Raw genomic sequence first — 27080 nt, 5'->3', positions numbered from 1 at the left:
GCATATGAGGGCTCCAGGAGCCACACCTCTGAGAGGTGTCTTATTCATATTTATTTGTTCTGCTGTAACAAAATACCACAGACTGGGTAGTTTATAAAGAAAAGAAATCGGGCTGAGTCTGGTGGCTCACACCTGTAATCCCAGCACTTTGGAAAGCCGAGTCAGGCAGATCACTTGAGGACAGGAGTTCAAGACCCTCCTGGCCAACATGGTAAAACTCGTTTTCTACTAAAAATACAAAATTAGCCGGGCATGGTTGCACACACCTGTAGTTCTAGCTACTCGGGAGGCTGAGGCAGGAGAACCACTTGAACCTGAGAGGCAGAGGTTGTAGTGAGCCAAGATTGCACCATTCACTCCAGCCTGGGTGACACAGCAAGACTCCATCACAAACAAACAAAAACCAGAAATTTAGCTAAGTGTTCTGGAGGCTGGGAAGTAAACGGCATGTCACATCTGGCCATAGGCTTCTTGCTGCATCATTCCAGGGAAGAAGGTGGAAGAGCAAAAGAGGGAGAGAGGGAGACAAATGCATTTCTGTATCTGGAGCCCACTCCTGCAGTAATGGTGTGGATCCACTCGTGAGGGCAGAGCTCTCATGGCCTGATCACCTCTTCAAGGCCCCACCTCTCTACACTGTTGCATTGGGGATTAAGTTTCCAACATGTGAACTTTGGGGGACACATTCAAACCATAGCAGAGGGAGAGGTGAGTTCTGAGAAAGTGACATTTTTGTCGGGGTGGGAGAATGAAGAACCAGGAGGATTTTCTGGGCTCTACTTGCTGGAGCTGGGGTATGCACCTTTCAGGCAGAGGAATCTGTGTGGGTTCAGAATGTGGTCGTTTGACAAGTTTGTTTGCATAAAAACACTTAAGACAGCACCTAGCACACTATAAGCTCCATGGAGGCATTGGCTATGGTTATTATCATGTGCAAAGACCTCAAGGGTAAGGCACAGGAAGTTCAATGGGTCTGGCTGTGCTGCCCATGGGTCATTGCCAGCAATGATACTGGAGGGCTGGGCTGGGTCAGATCTTGGAGGTCCCTCAATGCTGTGCTAAGAACACGTTTGTTTGTTTGTTTGTTTGTTTTTGAGACAGGGTCTCACTCTGTCATATTGGAGTGCAATGGTGTGATCTTGGTTCACTGCCACCTCTGCCTCCCAGGCTCAAGTGATCCTCCCACCTCAGCCTCCAGAGTAGCTGGAACCACAGGCATGTGGCCACCACACCTGGCTAATTTTTGTATTTTTGGTAGAGACAGAGTTTTGCAGTATTGCCCAGGCTGGTCTCACACTGAGCTCAAGTGATTCACCTGACTCCCAAAATGCTGGGATTACAGGTATGAGCCACTGCACCCAGCCTGACACTCAAGTTACTTCTGTTGTCCATATGGAGCCACAGAAGCATTTTAAAAGCTGACCTTTGATCCCTTCAGCAGCCAGAGTGGAGTGGGGACTGGAGGGGTAGAACTGAGGTGGGAAGCGGGGCAAGGGGACATCTTTCCATCAATAGGGCCCACCTGAACAAAATATGTTCTTCCAAACGAATTTTGCATTGTAACTTCAGAAACTCCTTGTGGTGGGCTGGGATATTAGGGATCTGGACCTCTCTGGGAAGCCACAGTAGGCTCCGGGGCTAGGTGTGTCAGAGATGTATTCAAGGAAATGGCCATGACGACACATGGTAGCAAGCTGCTGCTGGATCCAGAGAGTAGAGACAGACAGCATGTTGCAGGGGCAGGGGACAGCTTGGTGACCTTAGAGCTGGGGGTCAGGATGCTGGACCTGCAAGTCAGGAGCAGGAGCTCCCAGCCACTGAGTGTAACAGAGAGGATGGGACCATAGCATTCGGCCCACCCAGCAAGGCCACCAGCAATTCTGTCCTCAGTCAGCTGAGCCAAGAAACACCAAAGGCAGTGCCACCGCCTCCCAGAGCCAACCCCGGGGAGCAGATTCTTTTAATTATTATTATTATTATTATTATTATTACTATTATTATGACTATTAGAATTTGTATAGCATTATTTTTGTTTTGATCTCTTTTTAACCTTTTAGAATTAGGGGTATATGTACGGGTTTGTTATACAGGTAAACTCATGTCACGAGGGGTTTGTTGTACAGATTATTTCATCACCCAGGTATTATGCCTCGTATCCAATGGTTATTTTTTTTTGCTCCTCTCCCTCCTCACACCCTCTACCCTCCAGTATGCCCCAGACACTGGGGTTCTCTTCTTTGTGTCCATGTGTTCTCTTCATTCAGCTCCCACTAATAAGGGAGAATATGTGGCATTTGGTTTTTGTTCCTGTGTTAGTTTAAGGATAATAGATTCCAGCTCCATTCGTGTTCCCACAAAAGACATGATCTTGTTGTTTTTTATGGCTACATAGTATAGTGTATATACACCACATTTTCTTATCCAATCTGTCATTGATGGGCACTGGGTTGACTCCATGTCTTTGCTATTGTGGATAGTGCTGTAATGAACATTTGCATGCATGTGTCTTCATGGTAGAATGATTTGTATTCCTCTGGGAATATGCCCAGTAATGGGATTGCTATTGGCTCTTTGAGGAGTTGCCACACTGCTTCCCACAATAGTTGGACTAATTTACACTCCCACCAACAGTGCATAAGCAGAGAGCACATCCTCACATGAAACCCACGCTAAACCCCTGGGTCCTGTGGTCCAGTCTCAGGGCCAAAGGCTGTCAGGTTTCTAGAACCAGAAAATTCTAACAAAACTTTTCACAAACCTGGACACCCACTAATGAAGTGACAGATTTGAAGTCAGTCCACCAAGAAACATTTTGTGAACATGTTTTATCAGATTGCAGCATTTATTTATTTATTTATTTATTTATTTATTTATTTGAGCTGGAGTCTTGCTCTGTTGCCCAGGCTGGAGTACAATGGTGTCATCTCGGCTCACTGCAATCTCTGCCTCCCAGGCTCAAGCGATTCTCCTGCCTCAGCTTCCCAAGTAGCTGGATTACAGGGACGTGCCACCACACCTGGCTAATTTTGTATTTTAAGAAGAGATGGGGTTTCACCATGTTGGTCAGGCTGGTCTCGAACTCCTGACCTCAGGTGATCTACCCACCTTGGCCTCCCAAAGTGCTGGGATTACAGCGTGAGCCAAGATTGCCCCATTTTAAATCGCCCTTTTGCAGGTCAAAAGCAGTAAAAATCACTATTCCATATGGTTCAACCCCCACTGGCTTCCATCATCTATAAGATAAATAAAGGTGTGACTTTTCAAGGTCTGTGTCTGGTGCCAGAGGGTAAAATGCAGCGTGGACAAGGGAATAAGGTCAAGGTCTGGAGGTGGTGGAGTCGGGTTCAAATCCCCACTCACCCCAACCACCTGGTAACCTAACCACTTCCTCCTCTGAGAGATATCAACCAGGGGGTGAGCATTACTCCAACAGCACACACAGCCCCAGCTAGAGGAGGGGTGCCCTGCCAGGCCACTCAGCCCTCTCTGCCTCCTTTCTCCGCCCATTCCTGTCTGCTCTGGGTCCTCTTCTCTAGCTGTGCTGTACTCTTTTCTGTCCCCAAACATACTCGCTGCCTGTCTCCTAGTACTAACTCTGCTCAACCCCAGGTCTTGCTTCCTGCAGGATACCTCCCCTGCTCTCTCCAGACTCCATGCCTCGCTTGTCTGTGGAGGGAGTGGCCCAAGGCCAGTGGACACGCCCTGGAGGGAGGGCTGTGTCTGCATCCCCTGCCTGACCTCCTGGTGCTCCACCCAGAGGAGCAGCCCACGGAGGGTGGGGACTTGCAGCTCCTTCTCCCCTCCTGCCCCTCTACCTCCCCTGCCAACCTGCACAGACCTGGACATAGGAGGTGCCACACAATACAACAGCCCTTTGCCAAGCACCCTCCCTGTGGCACCCTTGGGCTGGGCGCTGGGGTGGAACTGTGTGGTTGGCCAGATGCTGAGTAGCTGCGCATGACCTCCAGGTGGCCAAACCCAGCGGCCACTCTTTGGCAGTCAAGTGGGTGATGGCACACTTCACCGAGGGAGGGAGGAGCAGATGGAGGAAGACCAGGACAAGTCCAGGTGGCATGAGAGGCTGTGAGAAGCCTGTTGGACATCCAAATAGAGGTGCCACAGTTAAGTTGGGGCACTTGTCAGGAACTGGATCTGAGCCCGAGGTTCAGGAGAGAGGCCAGAGCTGGAGATAAGAAGTTGGAAGTCATGGGCACGCAAAGCCATGGCGCTGGCTGAGGCCCCTCCTAGAGTGAGTGCACGTTGAGGAGAGAAGAGGTCCTCAGAGGGCATCCCAGGATTCACTGGCATTAGGGGTCGGGATGGAGAAGAGAAATTGGCAAAATGGCAAAGAGTGCCAGGGAGGCAGGAGGAATCCCAGAGGAGAGCAGTCTCCTGGAAGCCGTGGGAAGAGTGTGTAAGCAAGGAAGGAATCTAGTGTCCAGTCCTTTGTTCTTAGGCCAAGTCAAATGGGTGCTGAGAACCGGCCATTGGGCTTGGCAGCCTAGTGCTGTGGGTGATGTGATGGGGACCAAGACATGACTGGGGCAGCGTGTGTAGTAGGCACAGTGCTTTCAAGTTTTCTGTCAAGTAGGGCAGAGTAAGGGTGGTAGCTGGGAAAGTCATATGGTCAGAGGGTGTTTTGTGTATTTGCTTGTTTGAAGGTGGAGCTATTATAGCATGTGAGTGTGATGGGGGATGGCTGATCCTGCTGAATAATCCAGCAGAGAGAGGGGCAATGGGAGAAGCAGTTGAATACCGTTCACTAGATAACAGTAGCACGCCCCAGGGCTCCCTGAGGAAGCACTTGTTCCATTTCTCTGCAGCCAGATTTTACTTCTTGGAAAATTCCAAAGAGTGTCCTCATCTGTCCTGCTCTCCAGATGGCTCTGTTCTCTTCCCAGCTTCACTGCCTGTGACCTGGAGTCACCCACTGACAACGGCAGCTGGGCCGGGTCATTCCAGAGGGTGCCTTCCAAGCTTCCCTTGTGCCTGGCATGCGGGCCTGCAGCCCTCTGCCTGAGTGCAGACCCCGCCTCTCCCACGGCGCGGCTTCCTCCACTTCTTCCTCCACAGCTTCCTCCAGCTCTTGGTGCTTTGGTTTCCTCCTCTGTAAATGGAGATGATGACCTTACCTATGTCACAGGGCTTTTGTGAGGAAGATGTTTGAAGTATTGAGAGTGGCTTTCAGAACACTGAAGGGTTTCGTTGGTATTGTCGTTGCTGTCCGTGCAGGAAGCTGTGCCTGGAGCAGGCTTTCTAAGACACATGCAAGTGCTAGGAGGTGGAGTGTGGGGATCCAGTCCACCCCAGGCAGCCTATGTCAGGAAATGTTTAAACAGGCCCCTTGGTAAGAGCTGTCCCTCTATCTCATTTTGCTTGTTGAAACCCTTAAATGATTTAGGGAATAGAAGAAGCAGCAGCATCTCATAGTGGGATTTCGATATTAATGTCTAATTCAGCCTCCAACTGTATTCACAATTCCAGCTGCTGAAGTCCCTTACCTGCTGACATACCTCCTCTGCCAAGAAGCTCACTGCCTTCCACAGCACATCATCATCATTCTTCATCAGCAGTTCCTGCGAGAAAGTTGTTCCTCCCAGTGAGCTAAAATCGCCTCCCTTTGATTCCCCAACTCCCATCTTTGCTGTCTCACCCCAGTTAAACACCTCCCTATGGGGCCATATAACCAGGTACTTGCCTCTATCCTTGAGTCTTGGAGACAGTGACCTTATTCCCTGTGTCTTTGCTTCTCCAGGCTGTAGTCTGGAGCCCGTGGAGTAGGGAGATACTGGCACCTCCCCAGTGAGATCTCAGCTCTTATGACCTAAGCTGTAGTCACGCGGTCTCACATTGAAGCAAGAATCCCCACCCGGGGGTTTTCACAATGGTTGCTGCTAAGCAACATGCCCGTTCTCGGCTTGCACTGGGGGACGCTGAATGCAGGATTTTATGAATCAGAGTCATGGGCTCAAAAAACACGAAATTTCAGGGTTAGCCCTGGCTTTAGGCAAAGCCTGACCCAGCAGCTCAGCTGATGTTACTAAGGGTCCTGTTTCTTTTGCCTTAATCTTTGGGCTCTATCTGCAGCCCCCAGCATCTCTGGACGGTCCGCTCAGAGTCACAACTTCCCGCCTCGTCGGTCATCATACTCCGAGCCCTCCTCAGGCAGGCAGAGAACGGGGTCTGTGGGAGAGGACGCCGCTGAGGCCCGGAAACGCCTGCAGACGCTCCTTGTGTTTCATTGGCTCCCCGTGCAGCCCTGGGCCACTCACGGTGGCCAGGGTGGGGTTATGCTGATAAGCACGGGAGGCCCCGCCGGCGGGGGCGGTGCTCGCCGCCGAGGTGCCGGCGGGGAGCTGGCCACCGGGAGGCGCTGCAGGGCGGCCCCGGCGCCCGTGGGCTAGCGGGCCCTCCAAGTGCCTAGTCCACCTGACGGAGCCCCGGCCGGGAGCCCGCGCCCCTCACCTGCCCGGACTCTCCGCGGGGCCTCACCCCGGTCACGCGGATCAGCCGCGGGAAGCTCCCTGCCTGCCCCTCCTGGGTGCTGCAGGGCTTCCACCTGCGCAGTGAGACCAGCAAGGGGCCATGGCTCCGAACAGCACCTCCCGAGCAGGGATCTTTGTGTTCCAATAATATTTGGTCGTGGGAAGTCCACTCAGCGAGTCCATATAAAATGGGGACTCTTGGGTCGGGCGCAGTGGTCCACGCCTGTAATCTCAGCACTTTCTGAGGCCGAGGCGGGCGGATCACCTGAGGTCAGGAGTTCCAATATGGAAACCTCGACTCTACTAAAAATACAAAAATTAGCCTGGCATGGTGGCGGGCGCCTGTAGTCCCAGCTATTTGGGAGGCTGAGACATGACAATCGCTTGAACCCAGGAGGTGCAAGTTGCAGTGAGCCGAGATCGCGCCACTGCACTCCAGCCTGAGTGACCGAGCAAGACTCAGTCTCAATAAATAAATAATACAAATAAAAATAAAATGGGGACTCTTTGGAGATTGAAAAATAAAGCTACAATGTATGAAAATGAGTTGTCATACTATTTAATAAAACCAGGTAATATTTTCAGCCATTTCATTCTTTTTTTTTTTTTTTTTGAGATGGAGCCTCATCCTTTCACCCAGGCTGCAGTGCAGTGGTGCGATCTAGCTTACGGCAACCTCCACCTCCCAGGTTCAAGCGATTCCCCTGCCACAGCCTCCTGAGTAGCTGGATTACAGTCGCCCACCACCACGCCCGGCTAATTTTTGTGTTTTTAGTAGAGATGTGGTTTCACCATGTTGGCCAGGCTGGTCTCTAACTCCTGACCTCAAGTGATCCACCCGCCTTCGCCTCCCAAAGTGCTGGGATTACAGGTGTGAACCACTGTGCCTAGTCTAGTCATTTCATTCTTTAAAAATAATCTCTATGACTGCAATACAGTGCTCTCATTCTTAGACCAAACACAGAATAATTTAGGACTGATTATTCCTTTTGGAGTGATTTTTCCAACAACACTCTGTAAGAACACAATGGTGCACCCTTACCTTTATGGTTTTTGTGGTTTTTTTTGTTTTTGGAGGTTTTCTTTTTGCAGCTTTTTCATGAGGAGGGTCACTTTTGCAAAAATATCTCAGGCCTTTGCTGACTTTCTTTCTTTTTTTTTTTTTTTCTTTTCTTTTGAGACAGAGTCTTGCTCTGTTGTGAGGCTGGAGTGTAATGGCATGATCTCAGCTCAGTGCAATCTCCACCTCCTGGGTTCAAGTGATTCTCCTGCCTCGGCCTCCCGAGTAGCTGGGATTACAGGCACGTACCACCACGCCCAGCTAATTTTTGTATTTTTAGTAGAGACGGGGTTTCACCATGTTGGCTAGGCTGGTCTCGATCTCTTGACCTCATGATCTACCAGTCCCGGCCTCCCAAAGTGCTAGGATTACAGGCATGAGCCACTGCACCCAGCCTTATTGGCTTTTCTCAAGGTTTTCTTCGTGCAGCAGAGCACTCTCCTGATGCTCCTGGCTGGTGCTCATCCTGCTGGTTTTCTCTTCCTTGTTGTGATCCAGTCCAGCCCTGCCACAGCCCCGCATCAGTGGCTCTGCCTGCGATTCGAGTTCTCCTGTGTCCCCCTGACCAACACCACTCGGCCTCCCCTTTTCCAAGATGTGGTTTTGCTTCATATTGGGTTCTATCAGGTTGTTATAATGAGATGGGTGAGGGACAAATGCTAGTATAAAGTGGCCAGTTTAATAAGTGGCCCTTTTATTAGTGAATATTTTCATGTTATGACAGATTTTTCTTTCTTCCCCTCTCTTGTAACTGCAGGGACATGGAAAATGAATATTCAAAAGGTCAGGCCCTTAAAATATCAAGAAAAGTGATTGGTGGGGTGTAATGTAGGTTCCCCAAAGCCCAGAGAAGGGAGATGTTTCAATTAAAGGCTTTCGGGGACAAGGAATAGAAATGCAATTTAAACTAGTTTGGTGTGGTGACTCACATCCAAAATCCCAGTGCTTTTGGAGGCCAAGGCTGGAGGATCTCTTAAGACCAGGAGTGGCCGGGCGCGGTGGCTCAAGCCTGTAATCCCAGCACTTTGGGAGGCCGAGACGGGCGGATCACGAGGTCAGGAGATCGAGACCATCCTGGCTAACACGGTGAAACCCCGTCTCTACTAAAAAATACAAAAAACTAGCCGGGCGAGGTGGCGGGCGCCTGTAGTCCCAGCTACTGGGGAGGCTGAGGCAGGAGAATGGCGTAAACCCGGGAGGCGGAGCTTGCAGTGAGCTGAGATCCGGCCACTGTACTCCAGCCTGGGCGACAGAGCAAGACTCCGTCTCAAAAAAAAAAAAAAAAAAAAAAAAGACCAGGAGTTTGAGAACAGCCTGGGCAACACAGTAAGATTCTGTCTCTTTTTTGTTTTTTGTTTTTGTTTATTTTGTTTTTGTTTTCTGAGACGGAGTCTCATTGTGTTGCCCAGGCTGGAGTGCAGTGGTGGATCTCAGCTCACTGCAACCTCCGCCTCCTGGGCTCCCAGGTTCAAATGATTCTCCTGCCTCAGCCTCCCAAGTAGCTGGGATTACAGGCGTGTGCCACCACACCCGGCTAATTTTTATATTTTTAGTGGAGACAGGGTTTCACCATGTTGGCCAGGCTGGTCTAGAACTCCTGACCTCAGTTCATCCACCCACCTTGGCCTCCCAAAGTGCTAGGATTACAGGATTCTGTCTCTATTTTAAAAATTAAAAAAAAAAAAAAAAAAAAAAGTAGGCTAGGTGCAGTGGCTCATGGCTGTAATCCCAACACTTCAGGAGGCCAAGGCAGGCAGCTTGCCTGAGCTCAGGAATTCGAGACCAGCATAAGCAACATGGCGAAACCCTGTCTCCACAAAAAAATACAAAAATTAGCTGGGTGTGGTGGTGCATACCTGTAGTCCCAGCTAATTGTGGGGCTGAGGTGGGAGGATCGCTTGAGCCTGGGAGGTCTAGGCTGCAGTGAGCCAAGATCATGCCACAGCACTCCAGCCTGGGTGACAAAGAGACCCTATCTCTTAAAAAAAAAAAAAAAAAAAGAAGAAGGCCGGGTGCAGTGGCTCAAGCCTGTAATCCCAGCACTTTGGGAGGCCGAGACGGGCGGATCACAAGGTCAGGAGATCAAGACCATCCTGGCGAACACAGTGAAACCCCGTCTCTACTAAAAATACAAAAAAAAAACTAGCCGGGCGAGGTGGCGGGCGCCTGTAGTCCCAGCTACTTGGGAGGCTGAGGCAGGAGAATGGCAGGAACCTGGGAGGCGGAGCTTGCAGTGAGCTGAGATCCGGCCACTGCACTCCAGCCTGGGCGACAGAGCAAGACTCCGCCTCAAAAAAAAAAAAAAAAAGTAGCTGAAACAATGAAAAAAAACGTTTTAATTCCCCTATAACAAGAAGTCCAGAGATGGGTGGCCCTAGGGCTGGTGAAGTCAACAGCTAAAAGACATTAGGGCTTTTGTTCAACTACTCAGTAATTCTCTCAGACATTTTTTCAAGTCACAAGACAGCTGCTGCAGCTCCAAACATCACATTCTTATATGACAATGTCTAAAGGTGGGAAGGAAGGGACATTTCCTTTCCTAGAGTTTTTTTTTATAAGGATGAAAATCTGTTCCAGAAGATTTTGCCTTGAGTCCCATTGGCTAAAACTGGGTTCCATGCGTGTGCCCTAGCTGCAAGGGATGCTGGGAATCCCAGTATCTAGCACTTCCTCCTGGACTGTGGGAAGCTGACTCTGCCAGGGTGACAATGGCTGTTCATAGACAGCTTGCCCATGTACAGTGGGGAATGGAAGAGTCCTGTACTCTCCTCCTCAATGCCTGTGTCTCTCCCACCACTGCAGGTCAGAGGACTCCCAGCTCCCAACCCCACAGTTAGCCAGCCCAGAGCCAGGAGACAAGAGTAATGAACCTGAAGATGCTGGGACCAGAGACCCAGACCCCACTCCAGAGGGAGCCTGGCAGTCAGGCAGCAGCTCCGGAAGCAGAGCCCTGGATGAAGGTTTGTCCCTGTGTGCCCAGTCTTCCTGCCAGGCTCACAGTCCCTCCGGCTATGCTCAGCCCTGTTCTCAGGGTCCTGTCTGCATCCATGCTACCCGTGCGTCCAGTCTTCCTGCCAGGTTCATAGTCCCTCAGGCTGTGTCAGCCCTGCTCTCAGGGGTCTGTCTGCATCCATGCTACCACCAGCCTCCAAACAGAGCCCACTCCCACCAGCTGCTCAGGCTGGGCTGGGGCCCTTTTCCCCAGCCTCGTCATCCTAAGAACCTAGGCCTGGAGAATCTGGGGGGTTTAGAGCCATCAGGAGGTCAGGATACCCCGAGATGTTCCCAAACTTGCCAGGTGGCCAGGGTCACCTTTAAAAGCATGGATGCAGGCTGGATGTGGTAGCTCACACCTGTGATCCCAGCACTTTGGGAGGCTGAGGCAGGTAGATCGCTTGAGTTCAGGGGTTTGAGACCACCCTGGCAACATGGCAAAACCTGGTCTCTACCCAAAATACAAACAGATTAGCCCAGTGTGGTGGCACGTGCCTATAGTCCCAGCTAGTTGTGGGAGCTGAGGCAGGAGGATCACTTGAGTCTGGGAGGTCGAAGCTGCAGTGAGCCGAGATTGTGCCACTGCACTCCAGCCTAGGTGACAGAGTGGGGCCCTGCCCCACCCCCCAAAAAAAAGAAAAAGAAAAAAGAAAAACATGGATGCCCAGGCCCACCCCGGATCTCTGCATGTGATTCTCTGGGGCAGTGGGGATGGGGTCATAAGCCTGGTTTTGTTTTTAAACAGCTGTATCAGTTAGGACATCGTTTGTCTCCCAGTGTCAGATCATGCAGCCCAAACCAGCTTAAGTTAAAAGAGAATGTACTGGTTCACGTAGCTTCAAAGTCCACGCAAGCTTCAGGCACAGCTGAAATGTCAGCAGCACCGCTGTCTCCACGCCTGGCCCTGCGTTGCTCTGCAGTGATTCATTTCACAGGAGGCACTCCCCTCATAGTGGCAAGATGGTCACCAGCGGCTCCAGGCCTGGTCCTCTCAACTCCCAGGCCAGAAGCATGGAGGGCATTTCTCTTCCCTGCAAGTTTTGAGTCCAAGTCTGGGGCTAACTCCAGTGGCTCCCACAGGGTCCCTTGCCCTTCCTGAACTAGTCGCAGAGGAGGCTGCACTCAGCCTGGCTGGGCCTGACTCAAGTGCCCCTGGAGCTGGGTGGTGAGGAAGAGGAGGGAGTGGGACTCCCCTGGGGACAGGAATGGGGACTGAGGTTGGACAGCAGAACACCAGGGGGCCACACAGACCCCCGGGCTTCCTGATGCTGATGCAGGCGGGAGCCCACTGTCAAGGCCAAGCAACACTGGGGACCACAGACAGTCACATGCGTCACACCCCCTTCCTCCACATTACTCCAAACATTAGATGCCTGCAGTTCCCTGAGCATTGAAAATCTGTCCATCCTGGTGCCCGTACCTTGAGGAACCCACCCCAGCTCTTAAGAGACTGGCTTGGCCTTTCCTGACTGGGGTTGCCATGGCCTAAAATGGAAATAACACTTATCTCTGAGACCACAGACAGAGCCTGGCTTGTGTCATCTTAGAAAACAGGGAAGAAGTCAGGCACGGTGGTTCATGCCTGTAATCCCAACATTTTGGGAGGCTGAGACAGGAGGATCACTTGAGCCCAGGAGTTTGAGGCTGCAGTGAGCTATCATCACACCACTGCACTCCAGCCTGGGTGACAGAGCAAGACTCTGTCTCTTTAAAAAAAAAAAAAAGAAAGAAAGAGAAGAAAAAGAGAGCATTTCTCCCGATGTCCCTGTGTAAAGTCCCAGGAAGGGGCTCTGACTGGCCAGCTTCACTCTTGGGCTGGTCACATTACAGGGAGGCAGAACCAGCCTTGGTGGCCTTACCACATAGGAGCCTGGGATGTGGGGGGTGGCTATCTCAAGAGGGGACATGGCACAAGAGCCCTCCCCTCGGGCTGCCACCTGGGGAGGGATGCCTGGTTCCCCACCCTTTGTCCTGCATCCCCTCATCCTGTGCTTCCCCAGCAGTGGACGAGCAGCTGTTCCGATCCGTGGAGGGCCAGGCCGCCTCTGACGAGGAGGAGGAGGAGGAGAAGTGGCGGGAGGAGCAGAAGACGCCGGCAGCCGAGGCCAAGACACTGCTGGCCCGGCTCTCCAGCTGCGGAGGCAGGTGTGTGGCCTGTCTAGGGTCAGCCACTGTGGGCCTCAGGCTCTCACACTCAGAGGTATCCAGGGAAGCCAGGAGCACCCAGGAGGCTGGTTAGCCTCGCTCAGTCACCTCCCAGCCCCTCTGCGGCTCTGTCCCCTTGTCCCTCAGGGAGAGGTGGGAAGGCCCACCAGCATGTAGAGGACGAAGTGGGATGACCTTCCAGGGTACAGCTCATGGCTGGCTTGAATTCCCATTCGTGCCTTCTCACCAGCACCTGCACCGGAGCTCTTGTGGCACTCCCAGACACCAGTGTCCCTCTCAGACCCCTTCCCAACCCATCACCCCTTGCCACACACCATTTTCACAGCTCTCCAGCCTGGCCCCAGGCCGGTGCTGGCTCCCTGTTTCATCCTCACCTCCACCCTCATGGGGACCGAGGACAGGCCCAGGACACCTGGGACACCTCGGACAAATCACCTGGCTTCTCCGAACCTCAGTCTTCTCGTCTCTAAGATGGGATGGTGACATTTGTGTGGCAGAGGCTGTGTGAGGATTTGAGGTCAAAGATATACAATGCCTAACAGGTGCCTGGTGCACAGTAAGTGGGAACACTGGTGGGGGCAACAGTTATTATTGTATGGTAAAATGCTGTTGATTTTCTGGAGTTGTTGTTACCACCAATTCTTCATGTCAACAGCAAACACTTATGAAGCACCTACTACTTGCCAGGCAAAATCTGAGGGACAGGGAAAATTGCAGTAAACCAGACAGTGGCCTCCTCTTTTGGATCCTCTAGTGAGTGTGACAGGCGTGAGGAAGAGGGGTCACACAGGGGCAGGGACAGAGGCGGGGCAGGGAGATGCAGGGAATGCCTCTCTGAGCAGAGCCCTGAAGGAAACGAGGGAATAAGCAATGCAGATGCTGGGGGAAGAGCATTCCAGGAAGAGGGAAGAGCAAGTGCAGAGGCCCTGAGGCATGTTGGAGGGACCGCCAAGAGGCCACTGTGGCTGGAGCAGCATGAGTGTGGGTGGGTGGGAGGGAAGGTCAGAGAGCTCACGGGGCAGATCAGGGGAAGCCTTTGGCTTTTCCTCAGAGTGAGATGGGGGCTGTGGGAGGGTGCTGGGCAGGCAGGTGCCGTGGCCTGGCTTTGCTTTAGGAGGTCGACTCCGCACCACTACCACCTCTCCGAGGCTGGACAGAGTGGGCTCTGGGAAGCAGCCCCCTGCAATGCAGGCCCTCTCCTTTGCTGCAGGTGTGATGACCAGACGGCGGAGAAGCTCATGACTTACTTTGGTCACTTCGGCGGTGCCGACCATGCCAGCACCCTGGGGGAGTTGGAGGCCTGCGTTGCCATGCTGGTGGAGCAGCTGAGGACTCAGGGCTGCGGTGGGAGGACCCTGGGGACCTCTGGGGAGGAGGTCAGCAGATCCCAGAGATCAAAGGCTGGAGCAATTCTAGAGGATCTCACAGCTGGAAGGGTCTGAGGGATTGCAGCCAAGTCTCGTGCCCCATTCCCAAATGAGTAAACCAAGGCCCAGAGGGAGGTGATTTCTGTTTTGTTTTTTCTAAGACCACCAGAGCGGGCGCAAAGGAACCAGCGACTAGGCAAGGGTAGGAGCAAAACTGCAAGTTTATTTTGGTCACCTAGCTTCAGGGGAAGAAGGTGGGTAAGGAGAGGTCTGTTGGCCTCCGGCAAATGAGGCCCACAGAGTTCTCCATGCTGCCCTCGGACGGAGTTCCGACAGTCCCGACCGCAGTGGGGAAGCTGGGAAGTCCGCGCGTGGCACTCGTCCGGAGCGGCTTTTCTGGAGTGGGAGGGCGATAGGCGGGGCACGGGCGTGTCCGGGGGCGTTCCGCAGGTGCGACCAGGTAAATCTTGGTCTCTTCAGATTGACGTCACCTGGCACATGCCCAGTTGGTCTGCACCTTCCCGGGCGTTGGCTGCATTTTCGCGCAAGCGTGGGAAAAGTTGGGGGGGATGAAGAACCCGGAAGTGCGCCATCTTGCCTCCATTCGTCCAAACAGTCCAACCTTTTATTGGTAATAGTGATAAAGGGGCGCCGTGGTCTGTCTGGCTACTTCCTGCTGTTAAGGGGCGTCGTTAAGGTCGGGGCCCATGGTTGGCATTTGGACGCACGGATGAAGAATAAAATAAGGCACAGTATTAGTATAGGAACGAGGTATGGAAGCATTTGTCGGAATATGGGCAAAACCCAGAAGGAAGGTCCTGGCAAGGTTGGGGTGTTAAGGTTTTGTATCTCAGTTTTTTTTTTATTTTATTGAGGGTTTGAATGTTAGTGTCTACTAGGCCTGACTTGCTAACATAATAGCAGCACTCTTCTCCAAGGAAGAGACAAGTGCCTCCTTTTTCAGCTGTAAGCAAGTCTAGGGCTCGCCTGTTTTGGGCAGCTACTTAGGCTATTGAGGTAGTTCGGCGCTGCAGGGAGCCAGGCTTTCAGCTGATTCCAATAACTAGAGGGAGGAAAACAGCCCTTTTTTTTTTTTTTTTTTTTTACGGGGGTGGCGTAGTGGCATGGAAAGTTGCTGGAAAAGCTCTGCTACTTCTGCCTGGCTGTATAAAGTTAGACTGGGGACCAAGGACACGGGGACATAGAGGGATCAGTTAATGGCTGTATGGTTAAGAGTTTTAGAGAGAGATCAGTTGCACGAGAAATAGCCTTCAATGGGGGCTGTTTGCCTCCACTGGGTGCCTGAGCATGATTACCTCAGGATGAATTTGGAGTTGAATAACGGAAAGGAAGGATTGGGCAGTTTGGACGAGAAATAGCCTTCAATGGGAGCTGTGTGGCCTCCATTGGGTGCCTGAGTATGATTACCTCAGGATGAATTTGGAGTTGAATAACGGAAGGAAGGATTGGGCAGTTTGGATTTCTGGTATAGTGGCGCCTGGAGTGTAAGTGAATTGTGGGATGTTTGACCAGTTGTGTTGAAGGCCATGGGCGGGGGCTGCCACTAGGTGGGGGCCTTCTAAAGCCTCACAGAGGAAGCAGTGGGAGAGATTGGTTATATTCACAGTGTAGGTTAAGTCTAGCCTTTGGCAGATAAGTGCGAGCCATGAGAAAGGGGTCTCTATTGTGTGGAGAGAAGTTTGATAGCCTTAAGGAAGACAACTGGCAGAACTATGTACTACTGAGTGTGTTCGGCTGTCTTGTGGCCAAGTTTCAGTGATGAGAAAAAAATTGCCATACAGTAGGCGGACTAGCAAAGGTCTGAGTGTATGAGTGAAACAGCAATATAAGTAAAAGATACTTCATTTTCCGTGTAGTCACGGAGTGTCCCTTGCCACTGGAGATGTTCAATGAAGGTTAGGAGATGGAGAACCACTGCTCTGGACTATTGTCTGGAGGTAGATATGGTCTGGGGTTATGTATTGAAAGTCTGATAGGTTTATGTAGAAGATGGTGAGAAAGCGAGCTAAGCGCCAGGGGTCAGGAGCATGAACTAGTTAAGAAATTTTGTAAGTTTGAGGCGAGTGGGGGAAAGTTGAACTGATTTCCACTGATTGTTCCCGTGGGGGCCCTCTTTAGCTGGGAATGAGGAACGAGTGTGAGAGTTGTTGGCCAGGCAGCAACTGAGGAGTGGAGTTTTTTCGGGGGTGGATGGCTTTCCGTCTACTCCTACTACAGAGATATCGGATGGAAGGCTAGGTCCAGAGAAGGACGGCAAAACAGAATAGGTAGCCCCACTATCTATTTAAAAATTAATTGTCTTACCCCTACCAGGAGAGTTACCCGCGGCTCGGCGAGGGTGATGGGGGTCCCCGAGTCTCGGCACCTTCAGTTGTCGTTGTCGTCCAGATGTAGGAGCTGGAAGGAGCTCCCAGGATCCTGGAAAGGGGGTCACGTGGAGACACAGCACCTGTTCTCAGGGTGGGGCAATCAGACTTCCAGTGTCCTCCCTGCTGGCAAGCAGGGCAGGGGTTGCTGGTGGACGAGGCTTAGGACATTCATTGGCCCAATGTCCTGACGCCTTGCACTTATGGCAAGGCTGCGTTGGGGCTCGGGGACCTTGCGGACACCTATTGGCATAGTGTCCCACCTTGCCGCACTTATAGCAGGCTCCTTTTGTAGCCTTGGAGTCTGCGGAGTGTGTACTCTCTGGTCTGGGGTTACAATTGGGCTGTAAAGCCGCTGCTAGGAGTTGGGCCTTCTGTTTGAGGCGTGCCTGTCGCACTGCCTCAGCCGTCTCCTCTCTGGAGTTATAGACCTTAAAGGCTAATTTAACCAGATCTTGTATTGGTGCCTGAGGACCATCCTCTACCTTTTGAAGTTTCTTACGAATGTCAGGAGCTGATTGAGAAATGAAATAACGCCAAATGGTGGCCCCTGTGGGGGAGGCCGGATCTAACCAGGTATATTGGGTTAGAACCTCAGCCCTATTTAAGAATGTGGCTGGATTTTCTTCTGGATTTGAATAATTTTTTTAATTTGTTAAATTTACAGTTTTGTTTGAGGCTGTTTGCATACCAGCCAACAAACACTGAACCATTATGTCTCGCCTACGGCGCCCAGGCTGGTTTGCTTGGTAGTTCCAGTCTGGGTCTGCCGAGGGTACTGCTTGCTCCCCTAGTGGGATGGTGGCATCAGTTAAATGTAGTTGGTTGGCGTGCTGCCTGGCGGCCGCTACGATGCACCTCTTGCTCCTCAGGGTTTAGGGTGGAGGTTAGGATAACCTGGAGGTCATGCCAAGTTAAGTCATAAGCCTGACAAAGATATCTAAATTCCTTTATGTAAACGGTGGGATTAGCTGAGAATCCCCTAAACGCTTTTCAATTTTGGAAAGATCGGCCAATGAAAAGGGACATGTACTCTGACTACCCCCTCCGCCCCAGCCACCTCTCGCAAAGGCGCTAACACTGTAGGAGGGTGTGGGGCAGGAGTGGAGGCATCAGCAGGCACTTAGAGCGGGTGTGTGCAGAGACAGGAGACTCAAGACAGCCAGTTGGGTGCCCCGAAGGAAGCACGGGACTGAGTGGATTACTAGTAGGTAAGAAGAGGAAGGAGGAGTCCGGGCGGAGGGAGGAGAATATAGGGCGGAAGTGAGGGAAACCCTAGATCCTCCGGCTGAACAGAAAGGAATGAAGACTCCTCTTTTTCGGGTTCCTGTGAGCCGGCGTCCTTGGCTAGCATAACTTGGGCCGAAGAGCACGGGCTACACAGGTCGGGACGAGAGCGTAAGGCCCAAAAGCCTTGTATGTACGTAATTTCAGACCACTTGCCTAACCGCTGGCAGAAATTGCTGAGGTCGGTCAGAACATTGCGTCTAGGGTGCCCTCCGGTGGCCACTGAGACTGACTGTCTAGTTTGTATCGGGGCCACGCCACAGTGGAAAGGAAAATTAACCGCTTCCTCCTAAGGTCTTGTTCAAGCTGTAAGGTTTTTAAATTGGCTAGGAGGCACCCCAAGGGGGTGCTCTTTGGAAATTTGGACTGGGGGTTTCCCATTTGTTTCCTCTTTACCGACACAATGGACCCAATGGACATGGGAATGGATCTCTGCCTGGCTTCAAAGCGTCCTTTGGAACCAGCAGAGACAGACGAGAGGCTCTTGAAGCCTAAGTGGAGATTACCTTCAGGCGGACGTCTCCATCCTGAACGGGTCTCCCGAGCCACGTGGTGGCTCCAAATGGACCCCGGACCTGCGCAGGATTTCTGGCCGAGGGAGGTAAAGAGGAGACAAGGGCACTTACCCCAGAGAGGCCGTGAGAGTGAGGGAAGCGGGTCTCAGGTCCTGGTCCGTCTGCGGCGTGGAGCGAGAAGGAGGAGGAGGCTCCCCAGGCCCTGGGGGCCCCGAGGAGGGGTCTCCTCCCGGGTTCGGCACCAACTGTTTTGTTTTTTTCTAAGACCACCAGAGCGGGCGCAAAGGAACCAGCGACTAGGCAAGGGTAGGAGCAAAACTGCAAGTTTATTTTGGTCACCTAGCTTCAGGGGAAGAAGGTGGGTAAGGAGAGGTCTGTTGGCCTCCGGCAAATGAGGCCCACAGAGTTCTCCATGCTGCCCTCGGACGGAGTTCCGACAGTCCCGACCGCAGTGGGGAAGCTGGGAAGTCCGCGCGTGGCACTCGTCCGGAGCGGCTTTTCTGGGAGTGGGAGGGCGATAGGCGGGGCACGGGCGTGTCCGGGGGTGTTCCGCAGGTGCGACCAGGTAAATCTTGGTCTCTTCAGATTGACGTCACCTGGCGCATGCCCAGTTGGTCTGCACCTTCCCGGGCGTTGGCTGCATTTTCGCGCGCGCGGGAAAAGTTGGGGGGGATGAAGAACCCGGAAGTGCGCCATCTTGCCTCCATTCGTCCAAACAATTTCCTCTGATTTAAATTTAATAAGAAATCTTTTGGTTGCAAATTAAAGGATCCCACCTCAAATTAGCTTGATTGCAAAACAGGAATTTATTGGAACATGGAGCTGAGAAGATGATCTGGACTTCAGGCACAGCTGGGTCCAGGGACTCAGAACAGACTGTCTCCATCTGTCTGCTGTGTTTTTCTGTAGGAGGTGGTCTCACTTTCCCCTGCTTCAAAAGGGCTTGCTTCATATGATGGGGGAAGGGAAGGCAGGACCATTAACAGCCCTAGACTTCCATCAGCCCACCTGGGAAGCCCTCAGAGGAAAATGAGTCTCACTCCTAATACACGAAATCTCAGGGACGAACTCCGATTGGCCACCTCACTCATGTGCCCGTCCCTGGGCCAATCCCTGTGGTGGTGGGGCAGGTTCAGTGATTGGCATTGCCAACAAAGTCAGATGAAGTGGAGGAGGGGCAGTTTCCCAAAAGAAAGGGAGTGTGGTAGCAAGAAGATGGGGAGAGAGGCCGGGCATCCAGCTGTCTCCATTTCAATAAAACCACTTCGCATTTCTCATTCTCTATAGGAACTTCTCTACTCTATAGGAACTTCTCTATTCCACAGTAGCCAAGTGTTCAATGCTGCTGAAAGCTGTCATTTCACTAAGCCGTTGCCCACTGTGCTTTTACATACTGCTTTGGACATAGTTTTATATTTATACATCTGAAATTCTAAGTCTGTACTGCTTTTTACTTATGTATGGCATGATGAAGTCCTAATTCCTTAAATAACTTTTTAAAAATGATACCAGCTGACTTGTACGACCCATGAACCACACGCTCGGCACTGATGTGCTTTGTCTTACTTTATGTTCAAAGAGCCCAATGAGGTAGGAAACGGGTTGAGAGAGGTCAGATGGGCTGGGCTGGGAGCCCATGCCTCATCCACACCAGTGTGCCCTCCTTGAACCAAGGCGGCCACACCGCTCCGCCTTGAGGCCAGGAGTTGAGTCACTGGGGGCAGGAGGGAGCAGAGGGGTCTGTTTGGGCTCCAGCCTCTTAGTGCGTGAAATCAGAGACCAAGACAGAAGGTAGCAGGCCCTGGAGCGCTGCAGTAGATTGGACAAAGACCAGGACTATGCAAACATTCTGCTGAAATGTGCAAAAGGAAACAAAGTTGAATGTCATTACAGGGCAAGCTGGTGTGGCTGCAGTAAACTTTCCAGTGAGATCGGGTCTGCACCACCTCCAGCTTGTGGAATCCCTGCACCGGGATAGGGGCACCCCTCACTTACTCCCCAGAGAAGGCTGCTAACACCAAGTAGCATGGCATGGCGTTTATGTGCTGGAGCCAGGCTGCCAGGATTCAAATCCTGACTCCATTTCCTATGTGACCTTGGAAAAGTTACTCAACTTTTCTGTGCCTCAGTTTCCTCACCTGTGAAATGGGCATAATAATGGTACTATACTGCATGTACCAAACAGGTGAACACTTGTGGTGAGTGCTCAGCAAACAGGCACCACGGCTGTCCCTGTTTCTAGCACTCTTTTGTGTTGTGCAGGTCTCCTAAGTTGAAAGTTGTTTCTACATTTTCTCCACCACTGCTCTGGTTTCCTGGAGGCCTTGATCTTGCCTGCCCAGGCACCCCTCAGGAAAGTCGTAGCCCTTGTGGCTGGGGAGGGTGCAGTACTGTGGGCCATCAGGAAATAAACTGGCAGTCACAAAGTTCTGAAGGGCGTAGCCACCCTTCTAAGAACATTTCAAGGAAACAGGACTTGGAGGATCCTAAAATTAGCCGGCCTTCCAGTCTCATCCCTAGAGAGCAGAGGCACTGGGCCTTCCCTCCTCCTGCCCAAGCCCAGAGTGGACCCTGAGCGCCCTTGGCCACCACACTTTCCACTGCTTCTCTTTCCCTCCATTGGTGCCAGGGGAAGGGACTGCCTCGTGCCTGGCATGCCTGCTTTAGAAGGCAGGGGCCACAAAGCACTTTGTGACTGCCTGGCATCCTAGTGTTACTGGGTATGACTGACGGTTTCGGTGGTTCCCTGGCCAAGACTGGGCCCATAACTCAGACTGGGCCAACCAGTCCCCTCTCCTGGGACTCTCCATGCTGTGGGATGGGGATGGCTGGAGAGGGTCCTTCTCAGCTGTGGCTCTTGGATAAGAGGCTTGGGACACTCCCACTGTCTCAACCCTGTCCCATTCCTGAGGTTCTCCAGCTGCCAGTCCATTCTGGGATCTGCCCACTAGCCTGCTGTAAATTTCCTCTCTGTGTAAGCTAGCCAGATTGGTTTCTGCTGCTTCCCACCAAACTTAATTTGTTTTAAAAAATAAAATAAAATACAACAGAACCAGAGAAGAGAAGGGAGAATGGAGTCCCTAGAGTAGGAAACAAAATACACAATTTTTACATCAGTCCAACTTGCTGTGTGGCTTTAGGCCACACACTCAGCTTCTCTGGGCCTCAGCACCCGCCTTGGGGAGATGGAGTAGTTGATCTGGTCACCTGGAAGGCCGGGGGAGGCCAGCAAGGTAAGCACTGAGCCCCCTTCTCTCCCCAGGCAGAGTTGCAGCAGAAGGTGGAAGAGAATGAGCACCTGAGGCTGGAGCTGCAGATGGTGGAGACTGAGAGGGTGCGGCTGTCCCTGCTGGAGGAGAAGCTGGTGGACGTGCTGCAGCTCCTGCAGAGGCTCCGGGACCTGGTAGGCTCACGGGAGCTGCCACACTCAGGGAAGGGAAAGGAGCTCTTGGAGGGAGCCCCACCTGTGTCAGGCACCAGGCTCTAGGCTCTCCTCACAGTAGGCAGCTGTTACCCCATTTTACAGATGCAGAAATGGAGGCTCAGAGGAACCAACCAAAAATAGGATTGGGGGGCTCCCCAGGTCATTTTAAGAAGCTAATAAAACTCTTGTATGTATCGTTTTCTGGTTCTGTTCTCAAAACCAGAAGAGGATAAATAGAAGAAAGACAAGAAAGGAAAATTATAAACTAATGTGACATTTAAACATGGACGCAAAATTTAATTAAACACAATACTAGCAAACCAAATCTGGCAGTGTTTAAAGAAATGCAACATGACCAAGTTGGACTTATCCTAGAAATTCAAGGATGATCCCACATCAAAAAATCTATTACCAAAATACACCACATTGCAGATTAAAGGAGAAAGACCAGATGATCATCTCAATTGATGCAGAAAAGGAAGTCAATAAAATTCAATCTCCTTTGATTATAAAACTCCTCAGCAAATTAAGAATAGTAGAGTTCTTCTTTCACCAGATAAGGGCTCTCAACCAAATACTTCATGCAGATCTCACACTGACTGGTGACATGTTCAGAGGAATCCCCCTAAAATCAGATGTGGCTGGGCATGGTGGCGCATGCCTGTAATCCCAGCACTTTGGGAGGCCAAGGTGGATGGATGGCTTGAGCTCAGGAGTTTGAAGCCAGCCTGGCCAATATGGTGAAACCCCCATCTCCCACCTCTACAAAAAAAAAAAAGATTTGCTGGGCATGGTGGTGTGTGCCTGTGGTCCCAGCTACTTGGGAGGCTGAGGTGGGAGGATTGCTGAAGTCCAGGAGGCAAAAGTTGAAGTGAGCTGAGATTGTGCCGCTGCACTCCAGCTTGGGTGACAGAGTAAGACCTTACCTCAAAAAATAATTAAATTAAATTAAAATTAAAATCAGACTCAAGACAAGAATGCCTGTCATCACTGTTTTTATGCAAAGCAGAGATTCCATCCAATGCAGCAAAAGGAAAGGGAAAGGCTATAAGGATTAGAAAGAAAGGAAGACCCAGGTCTGTGGGGCTCTGAAGTGGGCTGTGCCCTGTGCGTCGGGCTGCCTGGGACCCGGAGCTGCCGAGGTCCAGCCCAGTGTTCACATCCTGGGCAAGCAGAGACCTGGGGATGGGCCCCGAGAGGCCAATCCTAGCCCAGGCAGGCAAGGGCAGTGGTTCCCAGCAGAGGCCATGGGCCATGCAGCCTCAGGGTAGATGATGCGGCCCCTCCACCTCCCAGCTGGGTGCCTTTGGCAAATTTCGCATTCTTTCCCAGCATTGCTTTTTTCTGCTGGTTAAAACGGGCATAATAAAATACGTTGTTGCAAAGATCAAATGAGCAATGCATAAAAATGCTCTTAGGGTTATTTCCCAGTGTCTACTTGGGCACAGATGGTAATCCTCAGGTACGTGATCTTTGATGGCATGGGTCCTGCCCACTGCCCCACTCACCCTCCAAGAGTCTCTGGGAAGCACAGGGTGGGCAGCCTAGGGGTAGGGGGCCAGGAAGGGATGAGGGTTGGGGAGGGGGCTTGATCTGTCCCCAGGGAGGTGCCCAGAAGCCCCTAGGGGACACCAGTTCCCATCGGCTGAATAGGGACACAGCAACTAGTCTGATCCAGCCCTGTCTCCATTTCTTTTTAAGAACATATCGAAAAGAGCCCTGGGGAAGATTTTGCTGAGCACGCTGGACGCTTTCAGGGACCCCACCCACGGTAGGAGAGCACCCCAGTCTCTCAGAGCCCAGGCAGTGGCTGGAGGGTGTCCTGAGGAGGAGACTCCAGCTTGCTTCATCCTTAGCATCTTGTTTACAAAACAATTCATGTTATTCCTGCCCTGCATGCTTTAGAAAGTTGAAGGGGCTTTTAGCAAGAGCAGAGGCACAGAAGCCTCAGGCAGAAATGCCAGACAGAAGCCCAGTGAGGGATGGGTGGGTGCCACCGGCAGCACTGCAGCCACATGTGGGGGAGGTACCCCAAGGGTTTTTAAACCCCTGAATCCTTAGGAGGGACCTAGAAGGAATGAGTTGTTATCCCCTTCGTACAGAGGAAGACACTGAGGCACAGGGGTCAAGTGCTGGCCACGCCCAAGGCTGAGACATCTCCTTTAAGCACTCAGTAACACAGACCCGCTGTTTACATGAAGCTCAGGGAGCAGAACGGCAGGAGTGCCAGCTTATGCCTGGTGCAGCCAGGCCGAGCTCCCGACTCACGGGGCTTCATAGGCTGACAGGGCAACCAAAAGCCCTTTGTTCGCTGACCTCCCCAGACACCACTGGGCAGAGCTTAGGTGCACCCACTGCCCTGAGCAGTCCTTGCCCTCGTGGAGGAGATCAGAAATTGTGTGCTCCAAGCCCCCTCTCCGGGGTCCTAAGGGAAGGTGGTCCACAGAGCGAGGAAGCTGGGCAGGGCTGGGGAGGGGCACAGGGGATAAGGGTGGCTGGGCCTCAGGAAGGAGGGACAGTGGCTTTGTGGGTGAAGGCAAGCAGACTGATCCTGCCCTCCCTGCCTGCTGTTTCCCTCCAGTGGGGAGGCCCAGCCCCGCAGCCATCCTGGATGCCCTGCACCAAGCCTTGGCTGCCTGCCAGCTGTTGAGGAGACAGCCCTCGGCACCAGCCTCTGCAGCAGCTGCGCTCGCCAACCACCTCCTCGTCTCCTGCTGAGGTTAGTGGCCCAGCCTGTGGGCACCCTGCTCAGCCTGACTGCCTTTGGACCAGCCTCCATGATCAGCCCAACCACTGACAGCTGGTCTGACCACCGTCACATCATCAGAACTTGAGCCTCTGCTGGCTCCTTCCAAGGTTGAGCCCAAGCCCAGAGCCTTCCACTGCAGCGCCTGGAAGCCACCCCTTCCTTGGGCTCCTCCACATTCCCTCGCAGCCCCTGCATTCCTGCCACCAGAGTCCACATTAAAGCCCTGCAGTTGCTGGATCAGCCTGCACCTGATGCTGTATCTTTCCCCTGCCCTCAGGGCAGAGGTGCCCACTTTCTAACTGAGTCTGACCCCAAATCTCTTCCCCAGGGTTTCAGGATCTCCTCCCCTCCCAGCACTGTCTCCTTCCTCCCACCAGCATGCCTGCTGCAAGGGAGACTGGGCCCAACCTTTGGGATACCTGGTCTGTAGGAAAGCACTCCACACCCCAGGAAATGTTGATGACTAGGAAAGGCTGAGGGAATTCCAAGGAAGGAATAATCACTGTAGGCTCCCTGGTAGAAGCTGGCCTTGAACCAGCTCTAGAAGACAGGTAGGATTTAGGCAAGAGCAAAGTTGTGGAACCAGCAGGGGGCCCCAGGAATGCAGTGCTTGGAGCCCTTGCTCCTGAACACACACTAACTCCTGAACTGTGAGCCCCTCCTCCCGAACTGCGTCATGGGGTTGCAGGAAGGAGTGGCCCAGATGCCCGGTATCACCTAGCTTAAACTGTCATGAGAGAGAAAGATCCACTGCCAAACAGTGCCATGGGGGTGAAACCAGTGCTAAATGGAGGTAAAATAAAGTGTTATAAGAGCCCAACCAGTAGGGGTCTGTCCGAGCCTCGGGATGCCTGGGGAAACTGCAGGAGTCAGGGGAGCCCTGTCTGCTCTGAACCTTGGTGGGGAGGGGCAGGGGCAGAGGAGGAGGTGGAGGGAGGGTCGCAAAGATGATGAGTTTCACCCTGGCCTTTGTTCAGGTAACCACTGCAAACGCCTAAGCAGGGAAACAGGCCCAGCAACTTTCAGATGGTTCCTCCGGAAATGGAATAAAAGAGACCAAGGCCAGTGGCCACCACAGAAGGGCCACCCCCACCCCTGGTCCAATTAGATGGGACAGGCCCCTGGATCCATGGGGCCATGTACAGAGCTGGCCCCGGGAAGGTGGTCTGAGCAGTCAGGGGTGCGCCCAGCTTGCTCCTTGCGTCTCCATGGAGCCCACTGGCCCTGTACCTCAGGCTCTGCATTGCCTGCGGGACCCAGGCCAGGCAGGCTCCCATGTGTCCCAGCTCGGTTGCAGGGCCAGCTGCTGTGTGTCCTGATCATGGTGGTGGCTACATGAACCTACACACGAGTTAAAACTCACTGTGGACAGATACGAGAGTTCAAAGCTCCAGGGGGCCCTCATTACAGGGAACCTCATCACAGGGGGACCCCCACACTTTTGCGAATTTTACCTCCAGGAGTTTTACTATGTTCGCACAGTGAAAACAGAAGAAAAAGTCCCCTCGTGCTTCCGGCAGGAACAGGAGAAAGTAACCATTTTAAAATATGCCAGGACATTCTGTGCTTTTTAACAAGGCCTTCCATCAAAAGAAACTATTTTACCAGGGCCTAGCCCACTAGCATTTGATTAGAGCCTAATCAAACTGGGGGAAGAGAAATACCCACCTCCAGTCCCTTCAGCCATCCTGTCCCACCTAAGAGGAAGAAAACCTAAGACGTTCACAGCCCAGGGCCCAGGCTCACTAAAAGACTGAGATCTAATCATAGGGCTATAGAACACATCCCTTCCCACCACACCTTCCCAGCACATCACTAAAGGCCTCTTTACCTCTGGGTAAAAGGTAAAAAGTTCCTTTTACCCAGTGCAGCATGCCTGCCTTTTAGCAAAAAATGCAAGGCAGATTAAAAGGCAAAAAGCACAGTTTGAAGAAACAGAGCAAGCATCAGAATCAGACCCACCTATATGGCAGGGATGTTGGAATCATCAGGCTATAAATTTAAAACAACTGTGATTAATATGCAAGGACTCTCTTGGAAAAAGTCGACAAATGTAAGAACAGATGGGAAATGTAATCAGAGAGGTGGAAATTGTAAGAGAATCAAAAAGAAATGCTAGAGATAAAAAACACCGTAACAGAAATGAAGAATGCCTCTGATGGGCTTATTAGCAAACAGGGCACAGCTGAGGAAGGAATCGCTGCGCGTAAGAATATGTCACTAGAAACTTCCAAAACTAAGAAGCAAAGAGGAAAAAAGACCGAGAGGTGTGGGGGAAAGAGCAGAATATCCAAGAAATGTGGGACATCTACAAAAGCTATAACATGCATAATGAGAGTACCAGAAAGGGAAGAAAAAGACAAAGGAACACAAACCACATTTAAAGTAATAATGACTTAGAATTTCCTCAATTAATGTCAGACACAGATCCAGGAAGCTCATAGAACACAAGTAGGTTACATGCAAAAAAGAAAAGAAAAGAAAAAACTACACCTAGGCATCATACATTCTAACTTCAGAAAATCAATGATAAAGAACACACTTTGAAAGAAACCAGAGGGAAAAATAACACCTTACCTATAGAGGAACAAAGGTGAGACCTAACATCAGCCTTTTCAGAAGCCATGCAAACAAGAAGAGAGTGGA

The 27080-nt window shown here is 51.9% G+C and overlaps 1 protein-coding gene across 4 annotated transcripts in view; it reads left to right on the top strand.

The window, feature by feature from the left end:
* Positions 1-25254, top strand: part of EFCC1 (EF-hand and coiled-coil domain containing 1) — a 49223-nt gene extending 23969 nt beyond the window's left edge. The window contains exons 3-8 of one of the 4 annotated variants that reach the window (XM_033210873.1): positions 10348-10505; positions 12543-12684; positions 13916-14081; positions 21524-21664; positions 23387-23456; positions 24267-25254. In XM_033210873.1, coding sequence (XP_033066764.1) covers positions 10348-10505; positions 12543-12684; positions 13916-14081; positions 21524-21664; positions 23387-23456; positions 24267-24403 — 814 coding nt within the window. In that variant the 3' untranslated portion in view covers positions 24404-25254. Of the gene's footprint in view, positions 1-10347; positions 10506-12539; positions 12685-13915; positions 14211-18979; positions 21665-23386; positions 23457-24266 lie in introns of those variants that run through there. The other 3 variants (XM_033210872.1, XM_033210874.1, XR_004437052.1) reach the window with 3 other exon arrangements.
* Positions 25255-27080: the final 1826 nt, after the last annotated feature.

Source organism: Trachypithecus francoisi, unplaced genomic scaffold, assembly GCF_009764315.1.
Source record: "Trachypithecus francoisi isolate TF-2019V2 unplaced genomic scaffold, Tfra_2.0 Lachesis_group0, whole genome shotgun sequence".
NCBI lineage: Eukaryota > Metazoa > Chordata > Mammalia > Primates > Cercopithecidae > Trachypithecus > Trachypithecus francoisi.
The sequence above is the reverse complement of the archived record's forward strand: the minus strand, read 5'-3'. Positions and strand labels throughout refer to the sequence as shown.